We start from the raw sequence: 16827 nt of genomic DNA, 5'->3' as shown, positions 1-16827 counted from the left end.
GGTTGGCTTTGGGGAAAAAGGCTTCTGGTTTCCATGCCCTGCCCCAGGGCAGAGGGACTCTAGTGTCTGTGTGTAGCCTCAGGGGAGAATAGGACTGAGAGATGGGAGGGCAAGAGAAGACCAGAGAAATTTTCTTCTGAGGATGCTTCTGAAGCCTTGGTTTTGGGTATTGTTTACTGAGTCCCAACCTTTGTGATTTTATGAGATTTCTGGAACAGGAAGTGCTCCTGTGTCACACTGGGCATCTGTGGACTTGAGAATAGCAGAATTGCCTTTGCTGCATGTCCTTCTCATGCACATTTGCTTTGTTGCCATTAATCTTCACAGAGAGTCAAACAGTAGGTAGCATGGCTGTGCCTGGGAGCTTGAAGCCGGAAGCAAAGTCCAGCGTGGCAAAGTTGGAGGAGAGAGACCAAGGAAAGAAAGCGTTTGTGTGAAGGTGTGAATGTGAGCTCGTCTGTGCTGTTTGTTGGGGAGGGACAGCATTGGTAGGAATCAGGGGTGCCCAGAGGGGTCAAAGGAGTGGGGGCAGAGTAAGAGACGGAGTGAGAGATCAAGAGAAAATCAGCAAGTGAGTGGAGGAAGAGAGGGGACAGGTAGACAGGGAGAGGGGCGGGAGAAGAGGAAAGGCAGAGGAGGGGGAGTGGAAGAGAGAAGGAAGAGGAGAGGGCATGTCCAGGAGAGCGATAATAGATTGAAATGAGGGTGAAGCCAGGAGCTCGGGTTAAGATAGGGAAGAAGTGCTACTTTCATGGAAGTTTTTCCTGAATCTTTCTGAGGTCCTGAGCACAGGTGGGCGGAAGATGGATACAGCAGGGAAGCTGTTCAAGGCCAGCTTCCCCTTTTATGTTTTCCAAATCCTGCCCCTGAGAGGGACCCCCCGAATCCTTCCCTGAGGGTAAACCAGGGATGTCTGGGTCCCTTGCCCCTCCTGCCCTTGGTCGCCTGTCCTACTCTCCACACTCACTGAGGCCTGGTGTCCAGGGAGCCCCCAGTCCCTTGGTGTCTGCAGACACAGTCAACAACCAGCACTGCCATCGGGCCACCTGGCCACACACCTGGGCTCTGCCTGCCTTCATCCTTCATCCAGCAGGACACCCCTTCGCCCCTCCATGGGTGCCAGCTCTCTTTCCCTCTCTGGGTGACAGTGGCTGGCAGTGGAGAGTACCATTCCCTTTTTTTGGTTCTCACTTTTGAAGAACCCTGAGCCTCCAGGATTCCGGGCATAGTAACTTCCCCTGAGAAGAAGTTATTGGGTCAGTCTCTGTTTCAGAAGCAGCAAGGTCAGTTGCTGCTGAGCGGAGGCTGCCCTGGTCTTTGAACTGGCTTTCTTTCATCCGGGGTCCTGGTCCTCCCCTTCCCACTCCTTCCCATAGAACCATTTGCCTCCCGATCCAAACAGCAGCCACGTCCCATGCTGACCCCATAACCCCCACACTCCTCTGGCTGAGGCCAGGTTCCCTCCCGCTCTCCGTCCACAGGAGCAGTCAGTACTAAGGATATGCTGTCCAAGGACATGACCGGCTTAGAGGTGAGAGGTGTGTGGGCCCCAGAGACAGCTTTGAAACGGCCGTGGATCACATGGCATTGATTTTGCACCTGATAACCTTGTATGTGCCTCTTAGGGGAGCGCTCAGACTTAGAGCAAAATTCATCCATTCATTGGCTCATTTACTCCTCTGTGTAAAAAATATGTGCTGATGGTAAAAGGAATTTGGAGAGATGTGGGGAAAAAAAGGAAAAAAAATTGTGTTGAATGGCTACCGTGTCCCAGCTACTATGCCATGTACGTGTGCAATTGTGAGCACGTGGTCTTCAGCAAACTGCACAGGAAGCCTCCACTTGCTACAGCCCGTCATCCGCCTCCTTCATCCTTTCCCCTCCCTGCACAGCTCCCCTTATTATTCAGCTTTTCCCACCCGCCTTTACCTGCAGACTCAGGGATGGGCCCTTTAGTCATGGATTGATGCTTCTGTAGCCTGGGTTTGGCAGCTGTAGGTGAAGTCTCAACATCTTACGAGGTCTGAACTCTGTTCTGGCTGAGTTTCAGGATGCTAGCAGGTACAACAGCTGAGATCTGAGCAGTCACCAAGGCTTCCAGGAACGCCATTCCATGGGGCCCACTCAGTCTCAAACATGGCGACAAAGAAAGCATGGTCATCATTGAGGGGTGTGGTGATTCCATATGGCAAATGAATAGATACTGCTTCCCGACCTCGGGGAGCCTCTCCTACCTGGGGAAGCAGAAACACACTCAGCAAGTGCGGGATTGATTTACTGAGTGAATAACCACATTGTGCTGCACTACCACGTCTGTTCAGGTGTCTGCATCATGGCGCCACTTCTGTACGGTTTGAGTTAAGTGTACAGAAGTGCGGGTCACTGTACACTGTCTAAATTAGGCAGTGATAGTCCCAGGTCATCCACGTCCTCCCAGTGATTCACCGACTGGTATCCTGGTGGGGGCTGTGTTTGCTTCATGGCCTGTGTGGGCCCTGGCACCAAGAAGGGTGGTAGCTGCTTTCATTGTGGCTGGACCAACAATGATGTCCATGTGGAGAAGGTGCACGTGTCCCTGGTTATCTGGACAGTCTTCGTTCGTGCCTGGGATTTTAACGTCTCTACATGCTGTCGGGTTTAGTGTTTGTCCCATTCTCCTTCAAAGGTGTGGGTTTTGGATGATAATTGACAAGGCCAGCGTATCTGTGAGCCCAGCAGGCAGGACTCAAGCTGACGCACCTTGTCAGTTACTTACTGGTTAAACAGTGTTCAGAATCCACCCACTTACTGCCTCCTCCAGAGCCTTCTGGACCCATCCCACTGATTGTCACTCCTGGTTTGTGCTGGTTGACAATGCTGGTTTCCAGAGCTCTCTGGGTTTACCTGCTATGTCACTTTTCACACAGCTTGTCCCTGGCTGTTTGCTGGTCCTTCTCCCATCTCGATGCGCTCCGTCTTTCCTTTCTATACATTCCTTCAGGGCCTTGTACCATGCCGTGGAATAAGCTCAGTCCACCCTTTCTGGAGCGACGTGGGCCTTCATTCAATCCCTCTGCTCGCCAGGCCACTGTTACCCCTTATCCTAACTTCAGAGCTGGTGGCAGTGTCTCTCTCCCCTACCTTGAATAAATCATCTTCCAATATCTTCTTACCAAGCATCTCACCCTCTTCATCTCTCTTATCTCATTTTTGTCTCCCTTCCTCTTGTGTGGCCTCGTCTCCCGGTTTTTACTCTTTCCCGAATATTTCAGGTTGTTTACTGTGCTCATTTACTACTGTACTAATCAGAAAATCACACCCAGGACACGGTGAAAATGATGCTTCTTTCACAGCGTTGCTGTATGGATTTGAGCTTGCTCAGGACCTGCCAACTCTCTGGAACTCAGTAGCTATTTCAGCTTCGAATTCTGCCTTTCCCCCCTTCACCACCCCTGTCCCATCCTTGTAGGGAAGTTTGCTCAGCTCCAGGTGGCTATGCCATTTCACAACTGCCGGCTTCTGTTCCACTCTCCCAGCTCTGTATTCCCAGTTTCCAGGCAGCCTGCCCACGGAGCCCCACGTTTCACTTACCTTCAATTACATCACTTGCACATTGCTTCCTGATCATAAGAGCATTGTATTTTAAGTTTTTAAAACACAGAGATAATAGAAAATGATAAGTGGGCAATAAAAATCCCATGTTAGCTTTGTTCCCCTTTTTAATGTATTTACCTCAACACACACACACACACACACACACACACACCCTGTCTCTTTCTTTGTGTGGATGTACAAAGATTAGAGGTACGTTGAGTTAATTCAGTTTTTCTTAATGCTGAATGGTCATGCAACTGTGTTTGGCTGTGACTGAGGCTGAAGCTGAATCATTGTATGAAAATACGACCTTCTAACAAAAATAGGTATTGTTCTTATGTTATTTTTATTTATTAGGATTCCTCACATTGTAAAGTTAAAGTCTAAGTCAGCAGCAGTCGTATCTGTACCTTGACCCCTGCTAGATACTCCTGTTCACCATACTTCAGTTTATGATATAGACATTATGAATATAGACATTTGTTTGCAGCTGAGTTTGGTGGAAGGATGAGATATGTTTGGTTTTGTGAATCATGTCTGGACTGGTGATGCTTTACAATAGATGTTATGTTGTAATAGGAGAGGTTTTTTTCCCTTGTGAATTTTTGAGGTAGCACAGTTGATAAAGTTGACAATTAATTTGTCCTTATAAGATATGAAGGATTCAAAATAAGACTTTTTCTTGAAAGATGCATGGTCTAAACAGAAACAGGAATTTAAAATCCTAAAGGTTGTTCATTGTTGTGAAGGCCAGTATACCAAACAATCCCACAAAAACGTGATTTATAATATATGCAAATAATCTCTTTTATTCTGTTTTGTTAGTAGTATTTATGGTTCTGTATATACCTTGGCTCAGAAAGAATATGCCAGTCTTTGTAAAAGTAGCAAGCAAGTGTGTTGTCTCTTTTGTTTCTTTGAGATGGAGTCTCACACTGTCGCCCGGGCTAGAGTGCAATGCCACGATCTCGGCTCACTGCAGCCTCTGCCTCCCAGGTTCACAGGATTCTCCTCCCTCAGCTTCCTGAGTAGCTGGGATTACAGGCACACACCACCACACCCAGCTAATCTTTTGTATTTTTAGTAGAGATAGGGTTTCACTATATTAGCCAGACTGCTCTCGAACTCCTGACCTCGTGATCCGCCTGTCTTGGCCTCCCAAAGGGTTGGCTCTTAATATTTGTGTTATTTCTTCTCTTCCTTTTACATGTAACTTTTTGTTACAGTTTTTAACAATTGATTTGTACATCTATTTTGTATATAAAGTTAATAGCTTTTATGATATGGTCAAGGATTACTGCACATTTCATACTTGCAATAATATTTATATTTATACACCATCTGACTGGGAGAGTTCAAAATATATCATACATACAGGGAGCTTTTTAATCTGAGTACATCTAGAATGCAGGCTTACATTTGAATGTGAATATGCAGACTTGAACAATGAGTTCATGTGGCATGCCTTGTTTGTGATATTGATGTTGGTATGCTGTAGATGTAGAGATGATGGTGACCTGAGTATTGTAAGGTCATCAATCATGCGCAAGTTCAAGGATGCCAGAAATGATCTTGCGATAGGTATTTGACTCTTTGTCCTTTCAAAGGCCAAGGTATTCATTTAGAAGCCATGGCCAAATAATAGGTTTCGGGGAAGTAGTGTGGCTGAAGCTGAACTTTGATGGATCCCTGGTAAATATGTTTGCATATATGATTTTGTATCCTGTTCTATGAACTTACTCTTAGCGTTTTCCTGTAACATTATCTTTGAAATCATGATACTTAAAGGCTGAGTAACTTTTATTAAGAAGTATTCCGTAATTTGTGAGCTTTTCTCTTTATGTCAGACTTGTTAGTTCATTTGGTTTCTGTTCAACTTCCAGCTGCCTTTGGACAGTCAACATGCATCTTAGTCATTCATTTTTTCCCCCCGCCTTTCATATCCTTTGCCCCTGTGAAGAGGCCTCTGCAGTCATTGAGAACTGGCCTCTTCCCTTCTATGTAGGAAGGTCTCTCAGATGTCTGAAGACAGTCTGATCCCTCCTTCTGCCTCAAGGACTCTCCAAATTGTGTCTCACTGGCAGGGCCTCCTCGATGAACCCGTCACCATCCCATGGTTCTTTCGGATGTTTTTGAATGTGGAGAATCAGGGCATCAAGCCCTCCAGCACACTCTCCCACCAGCAGCCCATGTCTTGCCCTTTCTCCTGCAGGGTGTCTTACTGCATGGGGTTCCTGATTCCCTAGGCTCAGGACCCGGCAGGCTAGGTTTTGGCTTAGAGCCCTTCTAAGCCTTCATCGTGGATATCCACTCCACTGATGTACACCAGGCTTTCCAACCCAGATGTTCTGGGGTAGCTTCTGTGTAGTTGATGACACACACTTTGTTCTGATGGTCTACGGCTTTTAGGTCTGACTCAAGCATGAGACAAGTCGTGGGTGGATGTCTCATTGCTGGTTGCACCTGTACACTCATCTCGCACAGAGTGGGGCAGGTTGAATGGGTCACTTATCCTTGTTGTCGTGCTCCAGAATCATAACCTCTACAGTAATCTCCCTACTCTTCTTCCTTTGGAATTACCGGTTACCCACCTTCTTGCTGGGTCTGTTTTATTTTTACCGCTTTTACAAAGTTCAGCACAGAGATTAAGGGACTTCAGCCAGCAGGTAGAGAAGGAAGCTGGAGTCAGTGGGTTCGGACACTGCCGTGTGCTGTAGCGCAGTGCCCCTGTTTCAGAGGAGAGCCAGAACTCTGCTTAAGCCAACACTGTTAGCTGAGGTTGGAGGGCATCTCCCCCAGGATGCCTTAGGACCGGCTCCAATTCCCTAATGCCAAAATCTGCCTGCCTGGTAAAAGGGGCTCAGGCAGGCAGCCAGGGCTCAGCATCCAGGTTGGAAGCACCAGCCAGGGGAGGCAGGACACGGCCTCTTCTTGCTTTCCTGGCTTCAGTGGCCATCCTCTTCTCTATTGCAGAGACCCTGACCCAGCCTGCCGATCAGAAAAGAATGTCTTACAGAGGGGATAAAGCCCAGCAAGGCTCTGCCGTCAGAGTTCTCTGACTCCCGGTCTAATGATTTTTTTTCTGTTGTTCTGCTCTAAAAATCCTACCCCATGGAGGTCCTTTGGGAATCATGCGCCCTGTCTTCATTCCAGAAGTGAGAGGGACCCTCCCTTGCTTGTACTTCAAGAAAAATCCTTTATGATCTCTCACTGAAATGTTTGGATAACAATCTAGATTTTTCAAATGTGCATTTGTTATGGTTGCACAAGAAATTCAAGTAACCGATTTTTCAGAACCTAAGCAGTTAATGCTAGAAATTTCGCTGCAAATAAATTGATCAGTATGCAAGACAGTTGTCACGGCTGAATCATGGTCCACAGTTAAGGTAAACAGATCTGTGATGACATTTTCTGAGCAGAATACAAATGCAGCTACATTTCCTCCCAGAGGTTGCTGACATTCCTCCTACACGGATAACAGATTCTCCTAAGAAGGTGTTGGTCACAAGGAAGAAAGACCTTTGTTTAATCCCTCTGAAAAGGTAGGGCTGTGGTATTTGATGTGCTTTCTGGGAGGAGAATTGTTCTAAGAGAGAGGAATATTGGGAAGAGCGTTTTTCTTTGGTTAGTTACCTGCCCTCACCCACTTCCACCCATGGAAAGAGCCTTTTGGTTTTTCGTTTATTTGAATGGTCATTAAAATATTGTATGTTGTCATGTTGGGGAAGTTTGCATGTAATTAATTTTTCCCAATGTAAAGATCTGGGGATATTTTTCTTACTTAGATTCACATGAAATAGTGGGGAGAGCAAGGTGTCTTTTTTTGTTCATTTCCTCCTGTTCCTTTCATCTGTGATGCTCTCAAGTTCCACGTTTTTTCTCCAGGTTTTCGCTGCCTGCACTGTATTATAGGAATTTGACACAGTATGCCTGCCTCTGAAATGTGAGATAGGCTGTAGCTGGATGTGCATTCTCAGCCAGATATGCTTTCTGTGTTTTGGTGAACCTTACAAAATCTTTAGCTTGTACTGATTTTTAAATGAGCTCCAAACCTCATTCCAACTTTGTGTAAGAGCAGGCAGTCATTTCCCCTCTGTGTGAATGGGAAACAATTTCCTGGGGGGGATATTAGCATTTGGAGTCAGACTGCTGCGAATACAGATATTTCTATTTGTGAATCTGCCATTGGTGATGATCAGGGATCTTGAGCAGAGATCTAGACGAGAGGCTCGAATTAGAATGGGGGAGTAACTCTCATGTGTAGGGAGTTGCAGTAGGGATAAGAGGCCGGAGAGCTCCAGGGACTGGAAATGAACAAGCAGGCATATCCCTCAGAGGGGGCTAAATGAATCTGCTCAGAAATTCTGGAGCGGACGAAGGAATGCTTTTGGGAAATGGCATCTTTCCTGTTGTAGTTTGTTCCTCCCAGAGCATTTCTGCAGTCCGCTGCCAGGTTAGCACAGGGGTGGTGTCCACCAGGAAGCCTTCTCAGATCCTCCTGGCCATCCCCACCACGCGGTATCCAGCATCCCTTGCGGTGTGCATCTCTCAATGTGAAATTACTGGGCTCTGTGCCTCCATCACACTCAAGACAACTTGTCAGAGGCAGGATTGGGTCCTTCATCTCTGACCATCGTTCAGCTTCTAGTGCAGCCCCTGGCTCAAAAGAAGAGCTTTGCAAATGCTGCTTAGTGTGGAAACAGAGACCGTTTCCTTACAGCAACCTCTGAAAAAGGAAAGAATGTTCTGATGAGCTCCATGTCTTAGTTGAGGAGAAACTGAGTCAAATAGCAAAGAAGCCAGAGCTGGAAGTAGGCTGCTACTGAACATGTGACCCCTGAGTCAGTAAACTGAGGAATGCACGAGCACTCATGCCTCTACTTTGCTGCAAAAGTCCTCATGTATTGAGCATGTGTGGCATGGCAGTTGTAAATATGCAACCAGCCCAATCATATTTTTCTTCCGTCTCTAGAAATTTTTTGCCCCATACAGTGTAGGAGGATCAGGTGACCAAGGTTTTTTAGAATCTTCCCTTTTGGGGATCTGACGCCGATACACTATTTTGAGGCAGTGACATCATCTCTTTCCTCTGGCGTGCCCTCCTTGCGGTTCCATCATTCACGCCTGGCCATCTCTCAGCAGAACTGCTGTGACCTTCATTCATTCCCAGGAGAAGGCCAGGTACAGTCAGAATGAATTACCAGGGACCACACCTAGCCTGGGTAGGGGAGGGGTCGTTCAGAGACAGGCCTCCTTGAGAAGCGATATTTGAGCAAAATATAAATGACTGTAAGGAATTAATGAGGTGAAGAGAGGGAAGGGAGCTTTCTTGCCAGATGACATAGCATGTGCAAAGGCCCTGGGGTAGGAGGGAACGTAGCGTGTTTAAGAAATGGATAGGGCAGCGTGGCTGCATCCAGAGAGGTGGCTGGAGAGGTGGGCAGTGGCTTGGCTACACAGGAACCGGTGGGAACTCTGGGTTTGGGCTAAAAGGAAAGAAAATGTATTAGAGGACAGAGGCAAGGGCTAGCCTTTTCTGATGTGGCTTCTGAGTGTGGAATGAGTGGGAAGGGCAAGAGTGGCTGCAGGAACCCAGGGGCATCCTGAGGCAGGCCAGCAGCAGAGCCCAGAAGATGGAGAAACCTGTCAGAGGCATCAGCGGGGCTTTGCTGGTGGATTGGAGAAGCAGCAGCTGAGGCGGCGCTGCTGCCAGGGCCTGGATGAGATCACCTAGGAGGACATATAGGAAAGGAGGCTGCACAAGATGCCCTGAGGTCTGGAAGAGGATGAAGAGCTGGCAAAGGAGGCCTGGGAGGAGGGGCTGGAGGCAGGAGGTGGAGGGCATGCGCCTGGAAAACCAGGCGAAAATGCTTGAGCTGGAGCAGGGGAGCCACACCCCCAGAGAAGGTCAGGGCAGAAGAGCGGCTGTTTGTCTTCACAGGAGTGGCCTCATGGTGATGGCAGCTCTCTAGTGGGGTGATGGACGAAAGTCTGCCTAGAGAAGGTGGAAGGGAGCATGGGTGTGAGGAACCGGCAAGGTGGGGGAGCTCTTCTGTGGTTTTGCTTCACCAAGGGGAACAGATTACTTTGCCGCAATTCCAAACTTTCTGTGTGCAATGGACAATTCGGCATTGGTTTTTGAGATTGGTTTGAATTTTGATGTGTGTAATAGAATGTGTTCATGTTTCTGTGCTGCACCAGACGCCTGTCTTTTCCAAATGTGGCAAAACCTTCAGCTGCTTGGGGAAATTGAGGTGAGGGTCCTGTTCTTCATGCCCATTTCACATGAGCTCCTTGCCAGGCACTGCTTGGCTGCCCGTGGTGAACTGGTGTCAAGAGGGGATGGATGGATGACTTGTCTGGGGATCTCTGGGTTTCCTTCCCAAGGGTATGTAGGGCTGTGGGGTCCCAGGGATGTGACAAGTTCAGGCGCACACTTCCCCACTCGGGCAAAGCTCTTAGCATCAGCAAGGAGGAGGCTGTTCCCTGTCAGCTCCAGGGTGGGCTGTGTGTGTGGTTTGTGTGTATGTGTGCGTGTGTGTGTGTTTCTGGTGTGTGTACAAGTAGTGTGATATGTGTTTGTGGTGTGTGTGTGTGTTTGTGGTATGTGTATGAGTAGTGTGATGTGTGTTTGTGGCCTGTGTGTGTTTGTGGTATGTGTATAAGTAGTGTGATGTGTGTTTGTGGTATGGGTATAAGTAGTGTGATGTGTGTTTGTGGTATGGGTATAAGTAGTGTGATGTGTGTTTGTGGTATGGGTATAAGTAGTGTGATGTGTGTTTGTGGCCTGTGTGTGTTTGTGGTATGTGTATGAGTAGTGTGATGTGTGTTTGTGGTGTGTGTGTGTGTGTGTGTTTGTGGTGTGTGTATAAGTAGTGTGATGTGTGTTTGTGGGGGGTGTGTGTGTGGTATGTGTATGAGTAGTGTGATGTGTGTTTGTGGTGTGTGTATGGTGTGTATGTTCGTTTGAATGGTTTGTGTGGTGAGATTTCTGTGAGTGGTGCATGTGTGTGGTGTATGCATCGTGTGCTCATTGATGTGAATGGTGGGTATGTTGGTGTGTGCATGTGTGGTTTGTGGTGTGTGTGTGGGTGTGTATATGAGTGGTGTGTGAGCAGTGTGTGTAGTGTTTGTGAATGATGTGTGATGTGTGTGAGTGGTGTGTGTAAGTGCATTGATGTGAGTGGTGTGTGTGTTGTGGGTGGTGTGTATGTGGTGTGTGTGAATGCTTTGTGTTTTTGTGAGTGGTGTGTATGGTGTGTGTATGAATGGTGTGTATGTGTTGAGTGGTGTGAGTGGTGTGTGTGATTTGTGTGTGTGGTGTGTTGGTGTGTATGTGAATGGTGTGTATGTATGTTGAGGTGAATGGTGGTGGAGTGTGGGGTGTGTGATGTGTTGGTGTGTGTGGATGGTGTGTGTGGTGTGTGTGAATAGTGTGCATGTATGTTGCTATGACTGATGTGCGTGTAGTGTGTGTGTGAATGGTGTGTATGTGTGTTGATGTGAGTGGTGTGGGTGTGTTTGTGATATGTGTGAGTTCTGTGTATGTTGATGTGAGTGGTGTATGCAAGGTGTGTGGGGTGTGTGAGCGTCATGTATGTGTGTTGAGAGTGGTGTGGAGGGGTGGGGTGTATGTGACTGTTGTGTATGTGTGTTGATGGGTGTGTGTGAGTGGTGTGTTTGGGTATTGATGTGAGTGATGTGTGTCGGGTGTGTGAATGTTGTGTATGCGTGTTGATGTGAGCGATGTGTGTTGAGTGTGTGGGGGGTGTGTGAGTATTGTGTATGTGTGTTGATGTGAGTGATGTGTGTTGTGTGGGGTGTGTGCAAGTATTGTGTATGTGTGTTAATGTGAGTGGTGTGTTTGGGTGTTGATGTGAGTGATGTGTGTCGGGGTGTGTGGTGTGTGTGAGTGGTTATGTGTGTGTTGATATGTGTGTGAGTGGTGTGTGGCGTATGTGTTGGTGTGTGAAGCCCTGAGAGGAGATGGGTGAGAGACAGGCTGGAGGAGGCCAGTGCAGCATGGACTGGGTGCAGGCCCCCAGTTCAGGACTCAGCTCCGTGCAGGGAGGCCCGCGCAGAGTCTGCACTCCCTCCTGAGATCTGGGCAGGCCTGCCAACTGGTGTAAACACAGGACTCTGGGGAGAGGGACCGCTGGAGGTCAGCACAGGTGGAGCTGCCAGGGTTTTGCGGCTCCTCCTTCTGCCTCTGGCCACAGCCTCACTCGGGGAATGTGTTATGAGTGGGGTGCTGAGTAGTCCGGAGGGCCTTCTGCCCGCCCTGCCCTTCTCTCTCTTGCACTCCTGTGAGTTAGAACCAGAAAAGCAACATTATAGAGGTGACTCAGCTCCTTACCATAGCAAAATGATTGAGTTGTGTTCACATCTATGTGTTTGTGTGTTTTTGTTGAACACTCACATGTGCTGCTGCTGTGCCAGGCATCATTCTAAGTGCTTTACAACGATCAGCTTCTTTAATCCTCATAACTCCAGGAGGTGCGTTGCTGTCCCCATTTTGCAGATAGAAAACCAAGGCACAGAGAGGCTAAGTAATTTGTGCAAGGGTTATATAAAGATCACACATACACACACATTTAATGTCTGCTTGGAAAGACGTTCTGTTCTAGAGAAAGTAGCAGAAGAGAAGGAATATTTCTTCTGCTAGACATCATAAATAATTAGCTCTCCTTAATACTCACAATAACTGTGTGATGTATTTTCCTGATCTTCTAGAGGAGGAGTCTGAAGCTTAGGGAGGTTCAGTAGCTTCCCCATGGACCCCATAGCTAGATGGAGTGACCCCAAAGCACGGACCTGTCCTACGTGCCATACAACTTTCATCTGGGCCTGTGATTGAAAATCACGGCCTGGACATGTCTTTTACTGCCCCTGGGAAGGATCTGCCCAGCCACCTGGCCTCCGCCTGGGCATCACGAGCAACAGGGACCCCACAGTGGGTGGCTGAACACGTGTCACCCTGCTCTGTCCTTCGCTAGCCAAGTTACAGGGTACAGGGCTGATCGGTTGCTGCTGAGTTTCCTCATCTGTAGAATAGGACGAATTTGTATTTACCTCATAGGTAAAGCTTATGCAATGAAGATGGCAGAGTGCTGGGAGGAGCAGAGTTAGCACCCAATGTAAATCTTAGTTTATGTAAAATTGTGTCATTGTTCTTAAGCCAATCTGTCCTATTATTGGACACTTATTGTTTAAAAAGGGCTCCATCTTCCTGTCTCTGTCTCATCCATTCATTGCTTCTAGTTCTCACCCGTTATATATACTTTCTCCTGTGTCTTCCACATGAAACCCTTTAAAAATATTTTTCTATTTGTGATCACTCAATTGGCATATCATTAAATTAGCATTAAATTAACACATGCATTGAGGGGAAAACCCAGAATATTTAACGAAACAAGAAGAGCTCTTAGGAGAAAATAAAACCCACCTACAATTTTCACAACAGAAATAGCCAAGTTTAACATATTATTGCATTTCTATCTGCCTTTTAGTCTTTTTTTCATCCATATAACACACACACACACACACACACACACACACACACACACACCCTCTGTCTCATCTCCCATCACATCGAGGGAGAAGCTATGTCTGTGTCAGGTCTGGGGCAGCAGGGAGTGTGTTTGTCGGGGATGTACATGTGTGTGGATATTCTAAGTCTGTTGACACGGACTGCCGAGCTCTCCTCTGGAAAGGCTCTACTCATGTCCACCCCTGACTGCAGGGTGCGGCAGTGGCTGCACAGTCACCTGGAGGTATCCAAAGTGTGATTTTCTCCCTAGACAGTGGTCAGTGCTCTTTGCTTGGAGTGAAATTCAGAAACCCTGGAGCAGATCAGCAACTGGCTTACAGGGCTGCTCTTCATCTAAAGGTTTGGCTTTCTTTGCTCTATTGATACCAGGCCCTGTCTTTGCGACTCTCACCTCTAACCTGGCCAGTGACCTTCCTAAGCCACCTTCTCTGGGTGGCACATCCCAAGAGCTTTGCTTGCTTGGAGTTATGTCACACAGAAAAGATGCCAGATTTGGGAAGCGGGTAGTCACTTTTCCACGGAAGGCTGACAGCTGATCACATTATAGATATGGACTTAGATTACAGAGGACAGAGACTTGTTTTTTTACTTTTGTTTGAATTTATTAAGGGCGGCTCCTAAAAATCAACATTAGAGAAAACATTTTATCTTTAAAGTCAATTTCAGTCTCATCGATTGCATTTTCTGTTTGGCTTACTTAGTATCCAGAACACTTAGTTACCAAAAATAGCATTTGATAAGATGAGGCATCCGTTCCTTAAATAAACTTTTTAAAGTAGGCCTAGGAGCAGATTCCTTGACAACAGGAAGAATGTCTTAAACCAGCAGCTCATTGCAGTTAGATGCGAGGCTCAAGCAAGATTGCTCACCATCAGCATAATCACCATCATTTTCATTCTTGCTGCTTGAGTGATTTTTCCCCAAGCACTGTGTTAGGCTCATCACATACCTTGTTCTTAATTTTAATTTTTATTAAAATAATTTTTTTAGATGGAATTTTGCTCTGTTGTCCAGGCTAGAGTGCAATGGCATAATCTTGGCTCGATTCTCCTGCCTCAGCCTCCCAAGTAGCTGGGATCACAGGCGTGTGCCACAATGCCTAGCTAATTTTGTATTTTTAGTAGAGACGGGGTTTCTCTGTGTTGGTCAGCCTGGTCTCAAACTCCCGACCTCAGGTTATCTGCCCACCTTGGCTTCCCAAACTGCCTGGATTACAGGTGTGAGCCACCACACCCGGCCCTTAATTTTTAAAATGCCCCTTCGAGGTACATATTAGGAACATTTCACAGCTGACACTTTGACCTAGCATAGCCCCATCACTCATAGCTGGGAAGTATCTGAGCTGTGAGTTGAAACTAGGTATATTTGATTGCAAAGTAGTGACTTTCTTTTACCCCATGATAGGTCATTTTGACTCAGTATTGCTCTGAAAGTTCTGGCCAATGATATGGGGCATGAACAAAAGAAACTAGACATGAAATAAGACAAGAAAAAGCAAAGTCACTTGTGGGCACCCATGCAGGTCACCTAATCTCCCATCCAAGTACTAACCAGGCCTGACCCTGCTTAGCTTCCAAGATCAGACGAGATCGGGTGCGTTCAGGGTGGTATGGCCATAGACAGGTCACCTATCTCTCCTTGCCTTGCTCCCCGCATCTGTCAGAGGAAAGGACTGGGTTTTTCAGTATTCCTCATCCTTTGCCCCACCAGCCAAGGTTCTGGGGAGCTTTACTTTTTGCAAGTTACATGGCAAAAACTACTGGCATTTTTATTTTCCCCAAATTAAATTCAGGTGATTGGAAAAGGAAGGGATAACAACCTTTCTGGGATTACCAACAAGGGATAAGGTCTTGTCCAGCCTGAAATTTACTCAACTCAAAGGCGGGAACGAGGTTATGGCTTTAAAATACCAAAACTTGTGCTCCTTAGAACATTGGCTGAGCAGGTGGTACACTTTTAAAATTTCCACAGTTAGAGACATTTATGATATGCTGGGATAACCAAAGTTAGGCAAACTTCTTTATATAGGTAGGACTTCTCAATGTGTTTTTAATGGACATTGGAATCTATAAGAAAGGTAAGTGCACAGCTTTTTTCTTAACTTATTGGACCATGGAACTCTTTTTCTTAGAGAATCTTAAGGGGCTGCTGTTCTGTGGAACTTATTTTAGGAAGTAGTGACTTTCATTGTCATCTGTGTTTGCTCTAACAGCGACTCTGCCCTTCAGTTTGGGGACATAATTGACTCATTGTGTTTTAGCCTCCATTTCAGAAAAATATAAATATTTTATCAAAGCAGGCAGACGATAAGGTTGTTGAGTTACTGCTTGTAATACTGTCTAGCCGTCATAAACTCAGTTATCTAAAGGGGAAAGAATTCCTTTAGGAGGAGGATTTTTGTTTCCTTGAGGACTTTTCGATGTGTACCCTGGTTTAAAAAACAAAACAGAACAAGTGTAATCATTCCCAAAGTTTTGTGGACATAGCAGAGTGATGCTAAATTAGATTCTGTTCATTGTGAAATTGTATTGTGTATTGTAAAATTCTTCTTCAAGAGTTTTGAGTGGGATAGTTCAAGTTGAGCTTCAAAATGTGTTTATGAAACATACAGTGTTTTGGGGTGTAACTGTGGGTCAGCTGTCACAGGACTCCCTGGTTTCTGCTGAAAAGAAACAGAGCAGTAACCTACACTGACTGTGCACTGGCAGCATCCCTGACATCTCTCTCTACCAAGAAGGGCCCAGATTCCTCATGTCTCCTGATCCGTCTTTTTAATATGTTTTTGTAGATTGCTGCTTCCCTTCTTTCCCTGGGGGAAAGTTGAGCTAAGCAAAGCTAACACTGTGGAAGTCCTCCTCAAGCACAGTAAACAGAATCACCGAGGCCTCTTGAAATATTTATCCTGTCACGGAATGGTCTGAGTGAAGGGTGCCTGAGCTTAGGAGCTCTCCGTTAAGTAGGAAGGAGAGACTTCTTAGTGTGGGTTCTTTGAAATCAGGGATGCCTAACACGACCATAATGAGCTTCCAAAAGTGTCTGGCTTATAAGAAATAATGTCTTGGCCACGATGTGCAGAAAAGGTACTCTCATTTAGTGCCAGACCTTCTTATTCTTTAAATTAATATTTATTCCAGAACAGTCCGGTGCTGGAGATCCAGGAAGCCCTAGCCTGGCCCACTGTACCCTGAAGTGATGCTTTTAACACCCTAGATCAAGAAGAGAGGGGCCAATCAGGGCTCAGATCCTCAGGGCTTCTGAGTCCAGAGTAGGCGTGACAACCAGCCTTTCTGCTTGAACATGAACTTAGGGCAACGGAGGGGCACCGGCGGGTGCTGCGGCAGGGTGTTGCCTCTCAGGGAGTGTGCCCCATCTGGGTTACCAGTAGTTGGTTCTTTCCCTCAGGGTTTCGCTGTGCTGCCTGGATTCCTGGACATCTTACCTGCATCCAGGTGGCCGGGAGACAGGAGTCCCTTATGAAAGCTGCTAAGCTGTGCTAATTCTTTTTAACCACCGTTCCAATCAGTAAATCTAAGAGTACTGCCGGAGATACCCTTTTCCAGAGAAAGAGGAAAGTCTTGCCCAGCCGCACAGCTGATGCTGGCCACTTGGATGCAGGTCCCTGGGCTCTCCGCGCAGGTGGGCCTTTGGAACCGCATGACAACTTTCTTGCCTGGTACGGGGCTTTTCCGGCATTGACAAAACCT

The 16827-nt window shown here is 46.8% G+C and overlaps 2 protein-coding genes across 15 annotated transcripts in view; one reads left to right on the top strand and one right to left on the bottom strand.

Moving 5' to 3' along the window:
* Positions 1-16827, top strand: part of ARNT2 (aryl hydrocarbon receptor nuclear translocator 2) — a 186681-nt gene that overhangs the window by 25213 nt on the left and 144641 nt on the right. For 3 of the 14 annotated variants that reach the window (XM_078326914.1, XM_008998513.5, XM_078326918.1), the window contains exon 1: positions 7020-8754. The exons of 6 other annotated variants lie outside the window; for them this stretch is intronic. The gene's annotated coding sequence lies outside the window, so the exon portion shown is untranslated. Of the gene's footprint in view, positions 1-6990; positions 16760-16827 lie in introns of those variants that run through there. 5 more of the 14 variants (XM_078326915.1, XM_002749200.6, XM_078326916.1 and 2 more) reach the window with 3 other exon arrangements.
* Positions 9080-10874, bottom strand: LOC144576767 (uncharacterized; the record flags this gene model as incomplete). Its single annotated transcript, XM_078329031.1, has 3 exons — positions 9080-9303; positions 9470-9568; positions 10361-10874. Coding segments are annotated over 3 exons (837 nt in total), but the record flags the coding sequence as incomplete, so codon positions are not given.

Source organism: Callithrix jacchus, chromosome 6 (assembly GCF_049354715.1).
Source record: "Callithrix jacchus isolate 240 chromosome 6, calJac240_pri, whole genome shotgun sequence".
NCBI lineage: Eukaryota > Metazoa > Chordata > Mammalia > Primates > Cebidae > Callithrix > Callithrix jacchus.
The sequence above is the reverse complement of the archived record's forward strand: the minus strand, read 5'-3'. Positions and strand labels throughout refer to the sequence as shown.